The following is a 23,781-nucleotide window of genomic DNA, read 5'->3' as shown; positions in this document are numbered from 1 at the left end:
ACTTATTTCATTTCTCAACTCTAAACTAAAGCACCTAGTTGGGGAGGTTGCTAAGCAGATGTGTGTAGGTGATTGTTTTGGTGATGCTGTTACATCGGAGATGCCAGACATTAGGTCAATATGACCAGAACCCACGTTGGAGGGCAAGCGGATCTGTTATCCCTATACGGCCCTCTGAGGATATGACACAACGATGGCAGAGGACAGGATACAGCCTATGAATGTCACAAACCACACTGTGACTTGGTCTCTTACCAACAAAGGGGCAATAGACCATTCTTTCATTCATCAGGATAGTTATTAAACACCTACTGTGTGCTGTGCATGATGGTAGCATTGGTAATACAATGATAGTGAATTGTACTCTTTGCTCTCCCCCTCATGGATCTGAGAGTTGGGAAGGAAGAGGAAAACAACAAGGTGATTACTGAGAATAAAGCTACCACATCTGGAACAGCCCCTATGAGCCTGGCGCTTTACTAAGACTTGACACTTGTTATTTCATTTAACCCTCACAGAAAACAAGAACCTGCACGTCGCTATAATTCTTCCCATGTTACAGGTAAAGAAATTTGGGCTCAAAGAAGTCCAGAACTGACCCCTGATCCCACTCTCTTTAAGTGGCAAGGAAAATATCTGAAGCCAGATACCCTAGTTTCAACCTGTGCTCTTCACCCCTGTGGTCTCTGCCTCTCCACACTGTGCGTCTGGCTGGGGACATGATATGGGCCTGTTATATGAGCCATAGCTCCTGACCCAGTCTAGCCCTCGAAGGTCAAGGATGGCTTGCAGGACAAAGGGATGCTGCACAGGTCCTGAAGAAGCTAGCCAGGCCACGGAGGAGTGTGTGTGTTTGGCTGACGGTCCAGGCAGACAGCAGCACACTCAAAGACAAGAAGAGGGTAAGGGCTGCTGATGCCTTCAGGAACCAAAGTAGGGGAACGTGCCTGACTCCAGTTGCCTTTGCTGTGAGCGCCATAAGGGTGGGGTAAGAAGGGCTCTTCTTGTGACTTGCTGATATAAACCTTCAGACTATCTTCCCAGTGAAGAGGGGCCTAAGCTATGCGATTTAATTTTTTTTTTTTTCTGGCCAGGCAACTTCCACCATCTCCTTAAGAGATAGGCTGTGGGCAGGAAGTAGGAAAGACTAAGATTATGGGGACTTTCTGCTGCCCCCAGCCTCCAGGTCCATATGAGGACTCCACAGTCCCACACCCTCTGTGTAGAGACACTCAGTTTGATGCCTGAAAGTGGGGTTTGACCTAGGAAAGTCCAAGGACACTTTGGGTTAGGTTCCTCTTGTCAGTTTCCCCCTACACAGGACTCTCTCCTCATCCAACTCTCTTTCCTATGAATAGAGGGCAGGAGGCCAAATTGCCCAACCCGAGCTGTGGCTTCAGCTGGTGTGTTCCCCCACCCACCTACCCTGCAGTCTCTGAAAAGCCAACACAGCAGAATGAGAGTTCTCTGTGGTTCAGGAGGGTGCCTTGTGCTGGCTCAGGAGAGACCCTCGGGTTGATTACTCATGATATTATTACCAACGTTATTATTTACTGCCTGACAACTGCAGAAGTATTCTGATTTCCCCGAGAAACCGCTGAGCAGTTATATACTTTTCTGTATTGCAACAGTCCTCCTGATGACAGAAACAGATCCACCTTCAGGTACACGCTGTAGTAAAAGGAACAGTCCTGCTAACTTGAGCCCAGCTGGCGGCTGACCCCTCATTTACCAACCTTAACCAAGGGCTCCACCCAGCAACTTCCCCTCGCCCAAGGAGTGGAGAAAAAACAACTCACAGATCGTTCTCCTCCTCTTACCAAGGTTAAAGAGCAGTTGGGATTATTGCGGGCAGTTTGTTTTTAAACATGTAATGTTGCAATCGTAACTGTCTCAATGCAAGCTTCGCTGTGGATGTCCTTCTTAACAATGCATTCTGTCTCCTGATTGAAAATCACTTGAGGTTTTGTCATACACAGTCCCACTTGTTCTGCTTCTCCACCCTGGCACCTTCTCTGAACCCAGAGGTCCCCAGAGGCCAGCATCTCACCCCATGTAACTCCATGTAATTCTCCCATCTAATTACACCGGCTGAGAGCCTGTCTTAAGAAATTCAGTGGGAGTTCGAAGTGTGGAGGGGCTAAAGAAGAGAAGGAAATATACCAACTAAGGAAATTAGATTTTTCTAAAAAGGTATTTGTGTATTTTCCTGGAGTCCTGAGTCCTACAGGAAAAAAAAAATTCTCTTTGTTTTGTCCTTTTTAGTGGCAAGGGGATTTAAACCTTTGGATTAAGAGAAACTCAAGAGATAATTTAATTCCATTCTTCTACTTCTGCCTGGATAAATCATCCCAGAAAAAAAAAAAATATTAGCTGCCCTTGTCTTTTCTTCTAGACAAGAGCTTCCATAATCGTCTTTCATTATGGGACCTCGAGCCTCACAACTCATCTCAGTTGATTGCAGAGGAGATGGTTGTATTTAATTTACATAATCAAAATTCTCTTCCTAGAAGGAGAATCCCTGAAAAATGTTAGCTGGGTCAAAATAAATTTTTTTTAAAGGAAGAAGAAAAAGGAAAAGGAGAAAGAAATAAATATGAGTTGGGCTTAGATTTGGAAGGGCAGCAGACACTCCACATGATAAAGGAAAATCCACGTGATTTTTTTATGCCTTTTTTTTTTCTAGCTTTGTAGCCAAGCATCTTGGCAGTCTCAGATGTTTTTCTACTTTGCCCCATTAGGGACTCAACTATATGTTTGTAGGTCATATAGAGGGATTCTCAGTTAGAATTAGACAATAATAGCGAACATTTGTTGAGCTCTTGCCAGGCATCAAGCCTGATGCTAAGAACTTTCCATGTTTAACTCCCACAGTGGACACTGGCACTACTATTACTCCCATTTAACAGATGGAGACACTGAGGCCCTGCAAGATCACACAGACAGCAACGGTAGGGCTGGATTCAAAGCCAGGCAGCCCAAAGCTGTGTTTATGTAGCTCTGTCATCTGCTTAGAGCTGTCATCACTTGTCCCAGTGCTTAGGTATCTGTGGCCTCTCTGATTTCTTTAGATATCTTTGATGAGTCTTTTCTTTTCTTTATCTTTTGATTCCTTTTCTTTGCCTCTTCCTGCCATGTGGTCACCTCCGGATGCCAGCGGGGCAGTCAAGGAGAGCGAGGCCTTTCTGTGTCTTTAAATGCAAGTTGGAGGCCTGAGTCTTAGTCAGTCATCTCTGTCTGCCTCCCTGTCACCCACCTCCTTCCTGCTCCCTCATCCTCCTATCCCTCTCACCATCCCCTTCAAATTCCCTGCCATCCCCACCACCTTCCCTCTCCATCTGGAGTCCAAAGACGTGAGGGCCAGTAATAGAGTGTCAGCGGAAGTAATTGATTCCTCACACCGAGAGAATTCTCTTGCCTTTAGTGTCAATGGAGCTGACCCCGAGCCTTGGAGGGTGAGTGAGACGTGTAAACAGTCCATGGCTGAGCTGTCAGGTCGAAGCTAGACACACGGGAGGGGGAAACGGTGGAACAAATAATTGTTTTATTGGAAAGGAAAGGAGTAAATAATATTTCAGCCCAGGCATTGGCGTTTTGAAAGAGACAGTTGAGAGGTAGAAGGAGCAGAAGGAATCAGGAGGCAGGTTTTAATGGGAGAGATTTTCTTTGTCTCCAGGTAGGAGGTTCCATCCCCACCCAACCCCCTTCTCCCATTATCATTATTATCATTAAAATAATTACTGTAACAATTACAGTTGATGAGACCTCAGGTTTATAGAGCACCTTTCATCTGAAAGTTCAAAGTGATTTATCTGTGTGTCATCCCTTTGAGAGTGGTAGGAGGGTAAGAAAGTATTATTATTTTTTGGATCTCATCCACTGGGAAAGTGAGGTCCGAGCACATGCAGAACGTTCTATTAGTCTAAGCCTCAGGGCAGGCTGCTGGGTTAAATGTTGGGGTTCTGACTTATGTTCTGGGGGTCTCCCTTGCTGTCCTCTTCCCCACCAGGTCCCTTATCCACATGTTGACCCAGCCCTGACACAGACGCCTCCTCCCACTCTATGAGGGCCCCACTGGGCACTGCAATGTGGTGGCCAGGAACAGCCAGCACCCCCATGCACAAAGCAAACAGCCTGTGTGTGGCTGTTGGATGAGTCAAGGTCCTTCAAGGTCTGACTCACACTGCTCCCATCCTGCTCGGAGACTTCCTGCAATCTGGTTCCCTTTCTTGTAGGCGCTCATGTCCTTTTTAGACATATATCTTCACGGTCTCATGAGCCTTTAACCAGGAACTCTCAACATTACCAACCATTCACTGCTTCCATCCCCAACAAACCCTGACCAGTTCTTTCAGAGGGGAAGGGGCGTTCGTGTGATGGGGAGAGACAAGTGCTTTGGCATGCCTCATGTGGACCCGGCTGCCTCTGCAGCCAAGGAGAGCACAGTGACCTGACAGGAGGAAGCAGTTCCAGCTGACCGGCCACTGAGTGCTATATTCAGAATCTCTCCGCTGGCATGGCAGCAGCCCCTTCCTGCCTGGACATTAGCACAGGCCCATCGTTTCCAGACCACAGTACTGTTTGCACAATAGTGACAAGTTTGCCCCTGGAGCCACAAGGAGCCCTGAGCTCTGTAACCTGAAGCTCTGAATGACTGAAATCCACAAATGGGTCTGTCACACCTGCCATCTACTCCCAAACTGTCCCCACTGGCGTGTTGTTCAGATGAGTTTTGCGTCTCCCAAGTTTTGTGATGGGGGCTGGGTGCCAACAACGGAGGTAGGAAAATGATTGTGCACCTAAATCCCTCAAAAAGCAAAAAAGGATTATCTGATGCCAGGACTGATTCCCCTGTGCCCAGGGCACCTCCGTTCCCAGCAGACTCCCATTTTTTGGACGGATGATGGTGGTTATAATTTGCTGCCACAATTAGATGCTCCAGGAGTCAGGGCTAGTGAACACCTATCCTAGATGGAACCATACGCCCTGCCAGGTGGACAGACACTGCCAGCTCAGGAGGGCCCCTGGATGATGTGCTCTGCCCCTCCTAGTCAACCCCAAGAGGCACAAAGGAGGATCCCTATTCCCATTTGTGAGATGAGGCAAACTGAGGCAAGCAAGCTTGCTTGACCCAGGCCAGGCCAGGTCAATTTAGTGAGTTCCAGCCTCACCTCTAAGCCCCAGCCTACTGCTCCTGCTGCCTCTAAGGAAGAAAGAAATGGACAAAACTTGCGGGCTCCTCTTGCCCACTTTCTACTCTGGCATCATTACAAAATGCTGGCAAGTCAGCTGCACAGGGTGAGGATTTGATAGACGCAGAGCAGACAAAGAAAGACCCAAGAGTCATGCTGAAAGCAGCCTGCCCCAGAGCCTTAAACTTCACACTGACACTGGTTGCCTAGAAAATCATTCCTTACATAAGCAAACGCGTTCCACCCCAGTGGCCTCCAGCGTGCTTGCTGGCCCAGGAGCAGAGCAGATCTGTGGCCATATGGCCTCAGGAATGTGCCTTGCTGGAAAGCCAGGTCAGCGTGGGAAGTGGCGCTCACCCAGAGGATCAGGGCAGAAGTGGTGGAGGCTTTGTTGTGTGCCCTTAATTCTCTGAAAGTTCACCTACAGTGAGACTTATCAGCCACCCTGTCTGCAGGAACCTCCTTCCTCACACCAAGTGGCATTTTTGGCAGCCTGCTCTGTGAGGAACAATGAGCCCGGCGGGGCCCTCTCCACTGTCCCAGGGCTTCTGCGGAAAAACAACCAGCAATTATAAATAGATGTTATTTGTAGTTTCCATTTTTCTTGCCTTCAAGGTTTTTTGGAATAATTCCTTCAGTTTGTTTTGGGTTATTCTCTTCGCGCACTTCCTTTGCTGGGTGGTCAGATTTCCTCCCTTCTGACGAGCTGGGGTGACCCTGGTTGTGAGAGGATTGTGGATAAGAAGCTCCAAATATCAGAGATTTGTGGTGGGAAGAAATGAAGGAAGCAAATGCAACTGCAAACAGCCATTATTACAAAGGCACCTGGCCCTGGTGTAGACACACAGAGCTTTGGAACTGCTCGAGGCCCTGGGGGTTGGGAACACATAATAATGGCCGCAGTAGCGCCCACACCTACTCCCGGAGCACTCCCAGTGTGGCCAGCAGGCTGCTGCGCCGGCGGTGTGCACTAACTCCCCGACCCACAGGTAGCTTCAGTACCTTGCTGTTGAAGACACAGAAAGTTTAGAACGGGTGGTTTTGAACCCATAACCCGAACTCAGAAACATAAGATTGAAATAAAATCTTAAAAACCCAAGTGTCTGAAGCACCCTTGATGGATCTGTGTGAGTGTGTGAGGAACAAGGGGGCATTTTTGTTGTTGTTGTTATTGAGACAGAGACTCACTTTGTCACCCTGGGTAGAATGCCGTGGCATCATAGCTCACAGCAACCTCAAACTCTTGGGCTCCAGCACCCAGCCTTTTGTTTGTTTGCTTGTTCGTTTAGCAGGCCAGGGCCAGGATGAAGCCCACCAGCCCCTGAGCATGTGGCTGGCACCCTAACCACTGAGCTACAGGCACCCAGCCCAAGGAGGCATTTTTAGAGATCTAACCCCCAGGTTGGGGGCATGGAGGGAGACTGTGTCTCACTATGGGCTTCCATTTTATCTTCTCGTGTCTGGTTCTCAAAGTGTCATGTGCGTGGAACTCTTTTCTCCCCCAAGTCCTCCATCCTGTTTTGTTGAACAGAGGAAATAAGAAAAAGTCACTAGCGTCTGTGATGACAATGCGCGCGGTGTGCGTGCACCTTCACAATCCCACCACAGTCTCAAAAAGCGGGGACTGTGATTGTGTCCATTTTATAGATAAAAAACTGAGACTCAAGAGAGGCAAAATGTTTATTTTTTTTTCTTTTCTTTTTCTTTTTGTTTTTGAGACAGGGTCTCACTCTGTCCGACCCCTTGCCTCTGCCTCCTAAGTAGCTGGAACTACAGGTGATTTCTACCACCCCTGGCTAGTTTTTCTACTTTAGTAGAGATGGGGGTGTTTCATTCTTGCTCAGGCTGGTCTCGAACTCCTGAGCTCAGGCGATCCACCTGCCTCAGCTTCCTAGAGTGCTAGGATGAGGCCTGAGCCGCAGCCCCCTGCCAAAGGAGGTAAAGTATTTAGCCTGTAGTCACACCACTAGCAAGCAACAAAAACCAGCTGGGTGTATCCACAAGGCCACACACCAAGTGCACAGTGTCTACAACACCCTCATGGGCAGGTTTTTGTCTAAGAGAAATTTAAGATGTATTTTGTGACAGGCCCCACACAAAATTTTGGTGTGCGACTGAAACTGCGTATAGACTCCACTGCAAAACCGTGGATTTATGAATGTGTGTTCTAGATAATACTTTAAGAGCTCATAAATACACAGGATGCTATTTCTCACTCAATGGGCCATATGTTCACATATGGGTATGTATGTGCTTAAAAAAATACTACACTTACAAAAATTACTATGTTATCCCATCTGAGCATTTACAAGCTAGATTTCTACTGGGTGAGTCTTGAAACCATGAATTTCAAATCTGCTCCCTGTTCCTGTTAGCGATTTGTCTATTCATTTTGATAAGTTCTGAAGACTTTGTTTAAACAGAACAAGGCTGCGCTAAGTCTCTGTCATACATTGTACCCGTTCTGTGGAAACCTGAGGTCAGAAGGATTCTTTCTAGCTCGTGCCTGCCAAGGCGGTTGTGCTGTGGCAATCTGGTATTCCACTGCCCCCAGACCTTTATTCTCCCAGGAGGGAAAGAGAGGGAAAGGAGGTGTGTACACCTTGGAGTTTGACTACCTGGGTTCAAAGCCTGCCTCTGAACTTTCCTTGTCGTGTGACCTTAGGTGAGTCACCTAACCTCTCCCAGCCTCAGTGCATCGTGCATCTGTAACAGGGCCCGGTGGTGTGTATTAAATGAAAATTAAATGAAATAATATCTAAACTGAATGCCTGGCCCATAGTAAGTGCTCAATAAAATGTAAGCATGTTTCAGGATATACCAATTTCTTTATTACATGGGTGGTACTGATGAAAGGGAAAAATTCAAGGAAATGAAATTTCCTTCTTAAAAAAATCCATCATGATAGCAAGCCAGTTTCCTCCTAAAGCCTGAGTGTCCTGTCCATACCGACACCCAAGAAGCAGGTGGCCCGGCTGTGGCCCTCAGCTGACTGGGCCTTCAGTATTGTACAGGACTGGTCTGCAGCTTCTTTATTTATCAGGCAGCTTCTTTGTTAGGCAGTCGTACGTGTTCCCTGGTCTCTTCACAGGTTTTAACGTAAGGATTAATAAGACAGTGTTTGTAGATGTCTTTGAGCTTCCTGGAAGAAAGGCACTCCAGGAGGTGATAAATTCTCTGGCCTGGATAATCTACTCATGAAATATGGAACTTTGAAAGTGTGAGAAAAAATCTCAAATCACTTTGACAGCATTTTAATTATAGTTGATTTGTTTGCCGCTAATAGTGAAAATGCTGTCAGCATGATTTGAGATGTTTCTTCCACTCAAAATGTTATATTTCATGTTTTTGAGTCACGAGGCAACATTTTCGTTTTCAGATGCAACCAGAATAGCTCAGTAAATGTGTCGGGGCACAAAGGCAGGGAATATCAAATGGGCCAGCACAGCACACCCGTCAGAAAGCACTGTCGCAGCGAGCATTATCCTTCACGGTAACACCAGCCTCAAAGCCCTTCTTCATTGATTCACTTAGCAAAAGTTAGTGGTCCTCCTCTGTGCCAGGCACCAAGCAAATCTTGTAAATTCAGCAGGGAAAAGACAAAATCCTTGCCTTCCTGCTTTCTGTCTAGGGCAGGAGATAGATCATAAACAAGTATCTTGGTAAGCCCTTTCTAGATGATGATAACAGCTCCCCAGGAAGTAGGGGTGGTAAGTAGAGAATGAGGGCATGCATCTGAACTAGATGGTCAGGGCAGGCTCCTCTGCAGAGGTGACACTAGCACGTAGGCCTGAAGGATGAGAAACAACCAGCTACGAAAAACTAAGAAAGAGCATTGCAAGCAGAGGGAAGAGCAAGTGCAAAGGCCGGGGGCTGGAAAGCACTTGCCGTAAATCAGAAGCCTTAAACACTATGATCCAAGCAGCGTGGAGGCATTGAGCACAGATGTTCTGAGGTCGAGACCCAACTGCCTTAGAATGGGCATGGTATCCTTCCTTAGGGGATCTAAGTACTATGGAAGTCCCTTCACTAGCATTTTTATTTGGCATCCCTAAAGGTAGACCTGACAGCAGGTAGACAGACACCATCCTGCCCTGAGGAAAGGGCCTCAGCTTGGTGACTCTTCCAGCCCTGGCTCCCTGGCTAACCCACCTTCTGTGCCTTGCTGGGAGGTGTCAAGCGTGGATAGAGTTTTGGAAACTAGAAAGTCCCCTTTCATGTTTGCCTAGCGATGAGAGGGAGAGATGAGATTGTTGCTTTTTCATATCTCTCCCGTGGACTCTTAAAATTAATTCTACCATCAAGACTACCATCAAGATTCCCACGCCCCAAATGTGGGTTTGGGGAGAGAAATTTAAGACTTTGAAGTTGAGAAAGAAAGGAGAGAAAGCATTCTCTGGACAAATGCTTGTCATGCAGACGTCAGAATCCTCAAAGAGAAAAGCAAAAAGGCACTCGGGGAACCATTTTAGGGAGAAAAAATAAAAAAAGAACCAGAAGTAGAGATGGCTACTTCAGCTCAGGAAAAAAATAAATAAATAAAATAATAAAAGGTAGTGTTAAAGCTTTGAAAGGAATTTTTTCATTTAAGAGAGATTATGAATAATGAAATGCAAACACTACAGTTAATATGCCTGTTAGCTGGTTTATGTTGCTGGGAATGATATGTTCTAAGAGGAGCAGCTTTTCAAGTCGTCCTCCTTGATTACCGATGGGGTAAGCTCTGAGTTTGTAGCCCAGATTCCTTTGCCAAACAAACAAGAGATAGCCCATGCTAGAGGCAGAGCCGTATTTATTCCAAGGCCACAAACTAAGCCTTTGTGAACTCTTCACAAATGAACCTGACAACACTGAAATTTCTAAGGAGATTTACTCCAGCTGTAGCAAATCCCTAATAATAAAAAATTTCCCCCAAATGAGTCAGTCACACAGGAGGTAAATGAGACATTCTGTATGAAGTCAGCATGTCATTCGGAGCGTGCCCTTGATATAAACAGCCCAGACAGAAGACCATGTGGTTAAGTGGGGCTTGTCCACAGGGCAGAGCCAGAACACCAAGCGAGAGGGGGGTTCAGCCACCAAATTGTAGCCCAAGCAAACCCTATAGGAAAGTCCAGTTTTTCTAAGAAGTTCAAGTAAAAGCTGATTATTTGCCTCACAAAAGGATTCACCAGACAGGTCTTTTACCTAACAAGCTCAGAGAGAAAATTTATAATATGATTGAATTATATGAACCTTTTTCAAAAAATACAACCCTTCTCTCTACATGTAGTAGATATGTAAGAATGTCTAGGCTGAATTTGTTGTTGGCCGAATTACGTTAAAATGATTTGGGGCGATACATCCGCTGAGTAAATCAAGGCCGGCTTGTCACTGTGGCTTTTCTTGGGTAGCTACATCAATGATCCTGTTAAGCCCCTAAATTACTCCGTGAGTGATTAGACAACCAGATAAAACCCTCCCACTTCTGATGAACAAGCCTGTGGGATCAGGGCCTCTCTTGGTCCATCTCAGAAAAATTGGCAACAGGAAGACTAGAACTATCTGGTGGTCTTTAAAAAACAAATGTGTTTTAATTATTTATTGAGTATGGGCCCTGACTCTGGCACCGTTCCAGGCGTTCTGACATGCTGCGTCTTACTCAGCCCTCACTCCAGTTCCCTGAGCTGGCCGATGATGATGAACTTATTTCTTCATCTGCTAAAAAAAAGCCGGATTCTTCTCAGTTCTTCTACTTTGGAAAAACATTCCTAAAGCAAGCAGCTTTATTTTATATGTATTTTTGGCTTATTAAAGAATTATAGGTTCCTCATAAACAATTCAGACAATAGAAGAGAACAAAGAAGAAAGTAAAAATTACCAATTATCCACCACCCAATTATCTTGCCACTGTTAATATTTTAGTATATAAGTTTTCAGACTTGTTTTCTGTAGGTTTATGTATGAAAATGTAGGTCTATATTTTCAAACGTAATTTTTTAAAAATTGCTTTTTTTAAGTTTATAGTATATATCATGAGCATCTTCCCATAAAAACAACAAATCTGGACCTGCAGCACTATTTACTATAGCAACAGAATATTCCATTTTATAAAGACACCAGAATTGGTTTAACCACCCTCCATGGTTGGACTTTTGAACATGATGCTATTTATAAACACAGTATCTTCCCACTTTTCATATGCTTTTTTAAAACATATGCACAAAGATGTCTATATATCTTTGCACAGTGATGCGATTATTTCCTTAGGAAAAATTCCTAGTAGTAGGATTGCTGGATTCAAGGCTAAGCACGTATTAACTTGTGTCACATTTTGCGAGAATGCCTTCCAAAATGTTTGAATGGGTTTACATCCCCACTTGTCCTGCACCTCTGCTCCTTTGCTCTCTTAGAGGAAGTCACTTTTGCCCTATGTCTTACTCTCTTTGCCTCTGACGTGAGTGAGGATACAACAAATTGCAGTTCGCATTTATTAAGCACCTACTGGGTACAGGCTGAGTACTATCACTTGTTGAATTGATTAGATTCAGTCTCACAATAACTGCAGGAGAAAGTTTCTCACATCCTTTATTTTACTTTTATCTTCTGAGGCTCGGAAAGGTTCAGTAACTTGCCTGACGAAGGCACCCAGCTAAAAAGTGGGTCTCCATCTCTGGGATGGAGACTCCTGGGCCAGGGCCCTGCACTTCCCCGTGCAGGTGAGCCCAGCGCTTTGTGATTAATGAGCACAGGTGGTGCAGCCTCTTGACCTCTGGGCACACTGCTGGGGCATCACTGTTGCTCAGTGGAACATGACTGTCCAGCCCTGCTTGCCTCAGGGTGGAAATCACAAGGAGGGGTTTTCCAGAAGGTGTAGGGAATTTCCCCTGAGAATGAACTAAGCATTTTTTTACTTTTGTTTTGGAAGTGAAGAAGCATGTTTTCAAAGTCAGCAGCATCTCCTATGCTGAAGTCACAAACCTAAACTGATCCCTACCCCCACGGCTTCTCCATCTCTGGCCCTCTCTCCAGACCACCCGTGGGAAGACTTTTCTCTCAACTTCTCCAGACTCTCAACCAGCTTCGGCGGCGCTCTTGAGTGTAGGAGTCCAGCCTGTGGGGGCCAAGAGTGAACTAATTGTGGCCCACTCTTTCATACACTTCCTTTACAGCTCTACAGTTTGGATGTGGCTGAGCAGTTCGGGTCTCAGGGCAAGAGTGAGGCATCAGGCTTGTGGGGCTTACACCAGGCCCCTCTGTGGGCAGCCAGCTCCCCCACACCCTGAGGGTGGCAGGAGCCTCACCCCAGGCACATCCCTGGGGCAGAGGGATTTCCCAGGGCTCGCTACCTGAAAGGGAGAGATTTCTTACATGTTGCTTTAACAGGTTGATGCAAAATAAATAAACAGAGAGCGGGAGAGGGAGATGGATGGTGTCAGTAAACAAGGGCACATATGCAGTGGCCAGCCGTGTGACGGGAGCTGCTGGGAAGGAAGTTTCCCACCTAAGCAGCTGTGACAGGAGTATTAACCTAACAGGGAGCCCAGAAGGGGAGCCCAGACAGCACAGTGAGGATTGCCAGAGCTCATACCAAGGCTGAAAAATGTGTGTCTGTCAAGATAAACTGGTGCAGTCCGTGTGCACCATCTCCTGAACCTAGCCAGGGGGTCTTCCCTCCCCCTAGCCAGGTTGACTGTGCTTAGAAAGAACACAGGCCTCAGCTTGGGGAGGGCAGCCGGCTCCGACTCCTGCTGAGCTAACAGTTGTGTGCGGGTAGATGCTGGGTCCCTAGGGATTCCCCCACCCCTTTTGGAGAAAAGTTTTTATTGCCTTATCTAATATGATGCTGATTCCTTTTAAAACGTTTGTTGACTAGACATGGCTGAGGTAAACTTCACAGAGTCATCTCTGAGAGGGAAGTGATGGGGAGCCTTTGTCACTAACAAAGAGGGGGGTGACCCAGGAAAAATATCAAAACAAGAAAATAAAGAAACATCTCTGAAGCATCCCCAGTGCGCCTGGCACTGTGCCCACCCCCCTCCCTCCACATATTGTTTTTCATCTTATCTCCTCCCCGACCTTCTGGAGTAGATATTTTGATCATCACCCTACAGATGAAGAAATTGGTGCTCAGAGAGGTTAAGTAACTTGCAGTGACACAGAGAGACTAAGATTTTGAGGGATCAGAATGAAGATTAAAATGATGCTTCTGAAGGGGAGGGAAAAAAGGGTCTGTGTGGAGAATGAGGCTATTGCCCAGGCGTCCTCAAACTACAGCCCGCGGGCCACATGCAGCACACCTAGGACATTTATCCGGCCCGCCGGGTATTTTTGCCACCACTGCCTGTCCTGCTTAGCAGCCGACTCGTCCCGGAGCCCGCAGTCTGGCCCTCCAACAGTCTGAGGGACAGTGAACTGGCCCCCTGTTTAAAAAGTTTGAGGACCCCTGCCCTTCCGTGGCCTCCAGCTGTGCTCTCATACACGCCATAACTTCAACAAAGCAGCAACTTCTATCTCTCTGTTTGCCCGTCTGTACAAGCAGACATAGTGCCCTTTGTTTATCCACCTGAAACCCCTGAATTGTATAAATGAATGGAGAGAGACATGAGTCAAGTGAGACAATGGTCTGTCTCCTGTCCTTTTAGTGATGTTTTCTTGTCTGTCCCATCCCCGCCCAGGTATGACTTCATTGAGATTCGAGATGGGGACAGTGAATCTGCAGACCTCCTGGGCAAGCACTGTGGGAATATCGCCCCACCCACCATCATCTCCTCCGGCTCCATGCTCTACATCAAGTTCACCTCTGACTACGCCCGGCAGGGAGCAGGCTTTTCCCTGCGCTATGAGATCTTCAAGACAGGTCAGTGAAGTCATGGGTGGAGGCTGGGAGTTGGGCACCCTAGAGAAGAGGGGCGAACAGCAGCCCCGAGGGTTGAGACAGGTGGTAAAGGTTACAGTTTCACCCAGCTTGAGCATGGGGACACCCAGAGAAGAAGAGCCAGTTCAGGTTACCATCCGACTTGAGGGGCCAAGCTGCAGGGTGGTGGGCACAGTGGGGCCATCAAATCGATAGAAGAACACTTTTGGAAAGAATCTGATTTTTGTGCATTTTTAAAAATTGAGATAATCTTCATGGGAAAAAGCAAAACTCAGTTGAACTTCCTACCATTACTTCATGGTTTAATGTTGACTTTATTTGGAATTACACGTGGGACTGAGGACATAATCTTTTCATTGTTTAGAAAAGATCTCTAAAGATTTTACCATGACCTCCCAAATGAGGCCACACCATAGCCCTTAAATTAAAACAAGGCTCCTAGAAATTGCCTTTGGTGGGCCCTATTACTTCTACCCATTCAACCCCTCCTTCCCAAATGTCAATGAAACAGACCCCCTGAAAAGCAATCAGAAAGAGAGCAAAGAGGCAGAGAACACTGCACTTGTTTTCAGTTGACTGCTTGATTTCCATCAGGGACCCCTTAGATTACGTTAGCCCCTGAGAATATGGGCCAGTCCTCATTTCCATAACTGGGAATAACAGACTTTCATTCACAAGTGCAACTTCAACATCTACACTCAGCTCTCTGAGGAGCCATCCTCCCCTCCAACAGTTCTCCCCTGCCCCCATCCACTCCCCCCACCCACCTCCGAGGCTCCATCTAGCAGCGAGCCTGCCTCTCCAGTCCTGCAGTCTAAGTTTTACAACTTGAGGATGGAGTCTGGTTCAAGGGGAGGCTGTCAGCCTTGTCATCGAGAGGCCCAGGACCGGCGCCTGTCGAGTTCAGTGTGAGGGGAACAATTCATATATATTTTCTTTTTCACTAAACAGTTCTTGAAAGGAAATAGTAGCTGCTGAAAGCACTTTTTATTTCCACTCTGTCTAAATATTTGTCAGATTTGTCTGCTTGAGAACAAGAACAAGGAATCAAATGAAGGGGTGGGCCCGGAGACCTGTGTCATGCTGAAGGGGGGTCCAAGTGCCACAGGGCACAGTCCCAAGAAGGCCCGACTGCCCTGGGTTTTTATGCTCCTGACCAAAGTCACAGGGACTAACAGTCTGTACGTCCAGTGGCTTGAGCTGGTGTGAGGCCCCCAAAGAGCAGGACCCACATTCTCTCAACCCCTGTGCAAGATTCAGGTCAATGCTACCAGCACTGATGGACCATCCCTAATGCCGAGCAGTGGGGAGAATAAAAAGAAAGGCATGGAACAAGGTGTCTGCTGTCGTCTAGCTGGAGAGATGGGTATGTAAACCCTCAGCACATAACAGGTGCCCAGTCATTGTTGCTGGTTGAATGTGAATGTGAATTGAAAGGAAAACTATAATACCTGGCAGAAGGGACACTCCACTGTGCTGGGCATGAAAGGAAAACAGCTCCAAGCAAGATCTGCCAGGGGGCCAGCCAAGGGAAGTGGGAGCAAGGGCGAGCAGAACCATGAAAAGCTCGCCTGTTCACAAAGCTTGATGCCACGTTCTCCAGAAGGCCACAGAAGAGGTGAATGTTCACTCTATTCATTATGCAAATTTAAAAGGATAGCAGGGCATTAAAAGACAAAACATACAAAAGGGTATCATCATTCAGCACTGCTATCTTGAGGACATGCGAAACAGGATTGTGAATGAAGCCGCAAGTTGGGGGCCTGTCTAGAAACAATGGTGCTCCTCGATGAAGCTAGGTGGTTTGGGCATGGAGAAACTGGGAGTTCGGCTGTAAGGAGCAGGGTTGCCTCTGGAAGGGACTGCCACCGTGAGAGACACCCCACCAACAACCACCCCTCATAGCCTTCTCAGAGCCACTCACACCTGCCATCTCGCCCATCTGGAAGAGCAACTCTCAGCACAACAGTCAACCCCGTATAAAACACAGAAATGTGTGGGGCTGCAAAATTCAAAGCCGAGAACTTAAAAAGATGACCATTCTTCCAGGTGTCCTGTCTTCTACCCATACTTCCATTGTTGGCGTCCTGAGAGAAATAAATACACAAAGTCTACGTCATTCACAGAACATAAAAGAAAAGGGTGGACAGGCTAAAGAAATCCAAACAAACACAGCTATGTTTGCTAGTTGGATTCATAAAGAGGAAGAAGGGGGAAACTGTAAACACAGATACGCAAATAGCCATACAGAGGGCTCTGGGAGCCTCGGACAGCGTGTTGTCCTGGTGGGGCTGCAGAACCCTCGCAATGGCACTACCAGGTGCGTGTGGCTGGAGTGGAAGGTTCTCATCTGCCCTAAGTGAAATCAGACTGTCCACATACAAAAGGGTAGGCCAAAACAACTCATAAACCTCAAAGATCTCAATAATCACCAAATCCTGAGCAGAACAGAAAAAATAATTCTTAAACTTAAAAAAAAAATCAGAAACAAAATCAGTAGAAAATATACATGGTTATTATTATTTTTTTTTCCCCTCCAATGCTCCTTTGACCAAGGTTCAAGGTCAGGTTTTCTTTCCTGTTTGCCCAGTGACATTTCTGAAACTGAAATTTCTGGGGTTGTTCACAAGTAGAGAAAACCTGAAACACCCACCACCTTTCCTCCCTGAATTAGGGAACTGAATGTACCTTCTGTGGTCAAGGCAAGCTCGACTTTGGAGAAATCCACCATGTTTTAAACATCTTCATATGTGTAGATTCTTCTTCCACTTACAGAATTATTATGAAATTTACAGTGGAAAAACAGAGTGGGCAGGTTTCGTACCAGAGTCCATTGGTATGAAATCATTCACTGTAACCCAAATCCCCAGCTGCTGTGGACAATCTTAGCACAGAGGGGACTTGAGTATTTATTACCTGAGTTATGTTTTTAAACCTCAGCCCTTTTAACACATCACCAAAAAGGACCTTGGATTAGGTCAATATTTGCAAGAGTCAACTTTTGTCTCCTTGTCTGAGACCTCTTCTCAGCACTGGATATTCCATCGGCCTTTCTGAAACTTTGACTGCACTGCAAAAGTGAGGTGGTGCCATTAGAGATGAACACGTGGCTTTAATAGACAGCTTTGATTTTTCTGCATTAAAAAAATAATCATAACGGACGAAAGGTTTCCCACCTCATTCAAAATAAGCCAGAGGATATACCCATTTATAGCCATGTATCAGAAATGCATACGTTTTTATTTTTTGCCTTAAGAAACTTAAGGTTGAAAAATTCTTTCCAATTGAATGCTGAGGAGCCTGGAAACTGTGAACACTGTGGAATCTCGTATTCTCCAAGCTTCTCTCGGACTTGCTAGATGTTCATCTTGGAAGTACTTGTGCCCCACCTATGAGAGGGACCAAAGAAAAATTCAGCCATTAATTCCACACTGCTGGGGGGCAGGGATTCTCCTGGCCTTCTAAGGGAAGGACAATTGAGCGGGCTCTGAGAGGGATGTCAGGGTGCCCTTTGTAGCTCTCAAGCATGTTGTGAATAGAGAGTTAATTTCCTCCCAGCCCTGTGAGGCCCAGCTAAGTGGCCCGCATGAAGAAAGCTGCACAGCAGCCACAAACTCTAACCTTTTCAGAATTCCTCTTGGCCCCCTGAAGACCTGCCAGCTGGCTTGCCTTTGCTGAATTGCATCATGCCGGGCCATTGAGGAGGCCCTCAGGAGTTTGCAGCCCGATGGTAAACAAAGCTGGTGAGGCAGCTCCAGCTGAACCCTCGCTCTGGGCCAGCCCTGCCAATGCCATGCCTCTGAAGGGTGGGCCGCAGAGCCTCTGAGTGCAGCACTCAGAGCCTCCCAGGAACCCATGGAAAGGTTAGCATGTGCCCTTGTGTGTCCCAGGTCCCCACCCTGCCCAGGCACAGTGTGAGGCAGAAGCGAGGCGATGGTGGGTATTTAGATAGAGAATACTGGAGTTCCTGTCTGGTGCTAAAGAAAATTACAGACCCCCAAGTCCCCTTATTTGCATTGCACCATTTCCAAGTCAGACACTTGCTGCTTTCCAGAAAGCGACCATCAATAAAGAGGCTTGTATGGGGCCGCTACAGGATAAAGACATCGCTGTGGGCTAAGGTCTGCAAATTGACATCACCTAGTTACATTTCAGCAGGATCTCCAGAGGACACTTCCTGCCCATACATACCTGGTTTATCAAGTATTTCTGTGGGGTTTTTTTCCCCTTTGTGCCTAGATTTTCTATTATCCTCCTTATAAATCCTGCTTCCTTGTCTTATTTTAAAATCTGAACATTGTGAATGAAATCAGTTATGAGTGTCCAGCCTCTGCAGCCGCTGTGTTAACTTGCCTCAGTTCCGGCTCCGTGTACACACGTGGATCCATGCGCTGGGTGCGTGGTTACGCTCCCCTGGCACATGGTGGCTGGGTCGATGGCTCTAATCCTCTTAGGAGCTCCCACTGCTGTCCGAGCTTGCACCAGAACAGCGTCTGTGTCCCATTTAATCCGGATGCTTCCATGCATCCCAAGAAAACAGACGCAAGGGCTCAGGAGAGAAACAAGGCCATCCCCACCACAAAGGAACCAGAAGCCTTCCAAATGTCAGTGCACTGCTGCATTTTTCCAAACTTGCTGCCGGAGCGGCCTTTAACATCCCCAACGCCCTGCTGTGATCCACCAGCTAAAAACATCGATTGTTAATTGTCCGACCACTACAGAGCAGCTCGTTTTAATATAGTCATGACATGAATGAGACCCGAGCTCGCCTTTGCCCCTCCCCCGAGGCACCTTGGATCTTGGAGGGAGAAGGCAGCCCTTAGCTGGCTGTGGTACAATAGGGGCTAGTGTTGAGGTCAGCAGTAAATAAGGGGTAACATTGTTTTCCCTTCTGGCAATCAGCAAGCCTTCCTTAAGGATTGAAATAACTTACATTTCTGGAGCGAGCAGCTGAGTAATTGAGAAAGAAGACTCTGTTCCTCTTTTCAAGAGAATCTCTCCCTCTCTCTCTCTGTGTCCCCCCTCTCCCTCATACACTCACACACACACTTCTCTCGACCCCCACCCCCCAATTGCTCAATAGCTCCTCTCTCTCTGATTCGCAAAGAAGGCCAGCTGTGACCCCTGATTTCTGTCCTAAGGAGGGACTGGCTTGAGGGCTTGAAATGGGCATGTGAAGAGCATGTTGCTTCAAGAGCCACTCCAATGGAAACAAAAACCTTGTGGGCAGGGGGATTGGGGCCCAAACATTTAAATAACCCATGCGACAGAGGCAGTAAAGAAAGGCATCTTCTTCTTGACATTACAATCCTCTTTTACATACAGGCTCTGAAGATTGCTCTAAAAACTTCACAAGCCCCAACGGGACCATCGAATCCCCCGGGTTTCCCGAGAAGTACCCACACAACCTGGACTGCACCTTCACCATCCTGGCCAAACCCAAGATGGACATCGTCCTGCAGTTCCTGACCTTCGACCTGGAGCATGACCCTCTGCAGGTGGGCGAGGGGGACTGCAAGTACGACTGGCTGGACATCTGGGATGGCATTCCCCACGGTGAGTGACACCATGCCGGAGTCGCACCGCAGCTCCACCTGGCCTGCTACTTGCCTTGGCGATGATGAAAAGGGAGGACAGAGACTTCAAAGCTCCTCGGGGTTCTTGCATGACCCACGACAACTTTCTCTCCTTTTCCTTAACTTTCTCTTCTGTCCCTTCACCTTCCTCTTCTTTTCCTTTGCCATGGATGGTTTGAGAGAAGTTACAGAAGGGCAGTCTACTTTCTTTGAGAGATTTCTTTGGAAAAGGAGAGGATACTAAGTAGATACTTGGGAGAGGATGAGAAGGCTCAGAGGAGATAGCCAGTTGTCAGGACAGAAAGTGACTCAGTGGCCAACCTGTAGGACCAAATGGAAAGACTCCAGGTCCCCACCAACCAGGCTTGAATCTTGGCTCTGCTACTTATCTGCTGTGCAACCTTGGACAGGTTTCTTAACCTATCTGTGTCTTATCTACCTAAATTAGCCAGATTATTAATTATTCTCATCATTAATATTACTATAATTGTAATATTATTAGTACAGTTGTAGATGTTGAGAAGGTAGAGGCCTACAAGGCCAGGCAGAACCTATAAAACCAACATGGATCTTGATCACTATTGGTGTCAGAGAGGAATGAAATCTTTTACTTTTGTAGTCACCCTAAATATTTTCCAATGTAAGGGAGACTCGGTGGCTGAGCAAGAGAACCAATTTCATTTCCTGGGAAAAGTGTAAGATTTAGTCAGAAAACTTGAGTTAAGCAGTTTGAACACAGAAGTCGCAAGACCTTTCCAAGCCTCAATTTCTTTTGTAAGTATTCTTTTTCAGCCCATCTCCCAGGACTGTGAGAACAGGATGAAGCCAGTGAAAGTGGCTTGTATTTTTTCATTAGAAAGTAAAAGTGCTTTTAAATGTACAAGAAAAATATGAGGCTGTGTCCTTACAACTTACCCTTGGGTCTTTGGTTCTTATGTCAAGTCTTATAGAGTCATACTCCATTGAACGATGTGCAGTGGTGGGATGGGAGGAGGGACTGAAAACCGAGTTTGATGTTCTTGTTTCAACTAACCTCTCTTTGTCCTGTATGTCCAGTTGGCCCCCTGATTGGCAAATACTGTGGGACCAAAACACCCTCTGAACTCCGTTCATCAACAGGGATTCTTTCCCTGACCTTTCACACGGACATGGCTGTCGCGAAAGATGGCTTCTCTGCACGTTACTACCTGGTTCATCAAGAGCCACTAGACAGTGAGTGGGCTGATTGGGAACTTCTGTCCTGTCCTTGTTTCAGGGCTGTGAGGGTGTCCGGTTGAAGAGAGGCTGACCTCTGCAAGAGAAGGAGATGAGAACACTACTAAATTTTCGGGGTCACCTGGGTTCAGGGAATGGGGTCTTCATCCTATTGTCAAGCAGAGATTAAGAGATTAATGAGAAAAGAATGCATGTCAACCTGGGTGCTCATTTCTTTCAAAACATTTGTGTGTGTGTGTGTGTGTGTGTGTGTGTGTGCGTACCAAGAGTTGGTTATTTCCTGGAAAAGTCAAGGGACTATCTCATGCCTCAGTTTCCTCATTTATGAATGAAAGGGAAATTAGCTTAAATGATCTATACAGGGTTTGAATCTGGGGCCACTCCCCCCCACAAAATCTGGGGCCATTGTCTCAAAACTGAGCCATTTAAAACTTCTCTTTACATAACTTTTTTTGACATCAAACATCTCTGACCCTAGGTACAGTTTATTTCCCTGGCTAGGTACAGCTTCATGGTATTTCACTTCACGCTTCCAATAAAGATAGTTTTTGGAGCTTCTCCAATATTCCAGGCACTGGGCAAAGCGTTAAAAACTGTCATTCTGACCCTTGCTGTCATGGAGCCTGTGGCCGAGGTCATGAGTCTTTCAACCCTGAGCCCTGTCTTCAAGCCAGCTGCTCTTGGCCATGTGCATCAAACGTGCTGCCACTTCCACTTAGAAACCCAAACAATAATATTAAGGACTAAAGAAGCACTTTAACAGTGGTCAGAGCCAAGGAAATCCTGCCCTGGTTGCAGACAGCTCACCACATGCACAGCTACCGACACAGCAGCCTGGCCTGCAGGGAAGGCACTGGGTTTTATTGTGGGTTTTGCTTTGTTTTTTTCATCAAAGAACTCATAACGATTGGGTGACAAAGAAGCAGTATGGCAAATGATACTGGGTCATGCAGATGGCCAGTACAGTCGCAGAGGTAAAGAATAGGTCTGATCCCTAAAGGAGATCACTAGTCCACATCTCTCTCTCTCTCTCTCTCTCTCTCTCTCTCACACACACACACACACACACAGACAAATACTGATCAGTGTCTGTGGCATCCCCAAGAAGGACAGAAATTTATCCAATGTCATGAGGCCAGAGTGAGCGACTTCTGGGTCTGTTTGCCTGGGCAGGTGGTGCAGGGGCATATAAGGTGACGTGACTATGCTTATAGAGAGGTCTCCCAAAGACAGGTTATTTATGCTTTGCAGTGTCTGTCTTCTGTGCAAGAACTCACGAGACAGCTGAGTGAAAGAAAGAAGCCAAAGTGCCCCCTGGGTGTTTATTAATAAAGCAGACTTCCCACAGTGCAGCAGCCCACCCAGATTGCCACGAGCTTCTCGCGTTCACCTGTATTGCGATAATGGTGCATCTGGCGTCCGTGAGCATCTGTAGCCTGCAGCAGTAACTGCGCTTTAGATTGTATTTTTAATTTGTATGGTGATTCTTATTTATCCACAACTTGATTTCTTAGAGGTCCAATTTAGTCTCTCTCAGACCCAGAGGGGTTGTCAAGCTCCATGCCTCACTGTAGTTGTTTTTGAAATAACAGCTGATAATGAGGGTCTTTAAGGCGAGGAAATGCATGTGAGGACTTGTCCCTAGCAGGGAGCAGTGTTGGGAGGATCCCCGGGTATGGGGTTGAGAGGGCTGACTCTGCCTTTCACTGCATCCCCCAGACTTCCAGTGCAACGTCCCTCTGGGAATGGAGTCTGGCCGGATTGCTAATGAACAGATCAGTGCCTCATCGACCTACTCCGATGGGAGGTGGACCCCTCAACAGAGCCGGCTCCATGGTGATGACAATGCCTGGACACCCAACTTGGATTCCAGCAAGGAGTATCTCCAGGTACTTACTCGGATCCAGAGAGTGTGCAGGGTGTACCCATAGTGGTGGGGCGGGGAGGTGGCTCCTCAGACAGAGGGGACAAAGGAAACGCAGAAAACAAACACAGCATGCTTGAAGACTCCATTCCTTCATTCACCTGACCAAATGTGTATGCCAGACAGACCGTGCCAGATGGCGTGCTGGGGCACACTTGTGAGTAAGAGAGACCCTGTTGCTGCCCTCATGGAGATGACGGGGCCTGGGGGAAGTTGCTTGGCTAGAGTGGTGTTTGCCCTGTCCCTATAGAGATCTAAAGAGCCATCTATAAGCAGTTCAGATCTTCCCCATTCTTGGCACAGGGAGGCATCAGAGACTTGGGGGGCACTTTCCCAAAGGCAGATTTGCTGAGGTGCTGCCTGGCATGGCAGTTTCTCGTGATCTTTGCTGCCTGGAGAGCCCTGCCAGGAAGGTTTTGCACGTCGCTATCAGAAGAACACATGGCAAAATGTCATTGCTGGGAAAGAAACTCAGGTGGCCCAGATGCTCCACAGCATCTTTCAAGACTATTGTTTGCCTTCTTTCTGAATAAGATTTGGGGTTCATGTTGAGTAATCTTCCCACACTGCAGACTGGCTCCGTTCTCAGCCCCTGGGAAAGAGAGAACAGGGGAAGAGCATGCTGTTAGTTCCATACAGAGCACTGACTGCCTTCATGACACACGAAAGACAGCCTTGTGACCCATTGACAAGCCTGTCCCGGCTGTAATGCGACACAGTGACCTCTGCTCTGAGAAGAACACTGGCAAGCGGGCCACAGGAAGGGGAAGAAAGACCACTTAGAAACTCCAAAGAGTCTACAGGGTTCTAACAGCATAACCCTAAGGCCATTTGTCACTGTCTCTCCTCTCTGCCTCTCCAAAACTCCTTCTCATCCTGCAAAGCTTCCAGAAAGTTTTCCTTTAAAATTGGCATCCCAGCTCGGCGCTAAGGCGCCAGCCACGTACACCTAAGGTGGCGGGTTCGAATCCCCAGCCCGGACCCGCCAAACAACAATGACGGCTGCAACCAAAAGAT

General features: G+C 47.0%; 1 protein-coding gene across 1 annotated transcript in view; it reads left to right on the top strand.

Moving 5' to 3' along the window:
• The window catches only part of NRP2 (neuropilin 2), a 101,939-nt gene that overhangs the window by 5,780 nt on the left and 72,378 nt on the right, over nucleotides 1-23,781 (top strand). The window contains exons 3-6 of the mRNA XM_023510376.1: nucleotides 13,850-14,031; nucleotides 19,375-19,605; nucleotides 20,682-20,837; nucleotides 22,560-22,729. Of these exons, the coding sequence (XP_023366144.1) occupies nucleotides 13,850-14,031; nucleotides 19,375-19,605; nucleotides 20,682-20,837; nucleotides 22,560-22,729 (739 nt within the window). The remainder of the gene's footprint in view (nucleotides 1-13,849; nucleotides 14,032-19,374; nucleotides 19,606-20,681; nucleotides 20,838-22,559; nucleotides 22,730-23,781) is intronic.

The sequence above is a fragment of the Otolemur garnettii genome, unplaced genomic scaffold (genome assembly GCF_000181295.1).
Source record: "Otolemur garnettii isolate 467f Iridium unplaced genomic scaffold, OtoGar3 scaffold00013, whole genome shotgun sequence".
Taxonomy (NCBI): domain Eukaryota; kingdom Metazoa; phylum Chordata; class Mammalia; order Primates; family Galagidae; genus Otolemur; species Otolemur garnettii.
The sequence above is the reverse complement of the archived record's forward strand: the minus strand, read 5'-3'. Positions and strand labels throughout refer to the sequence as shown.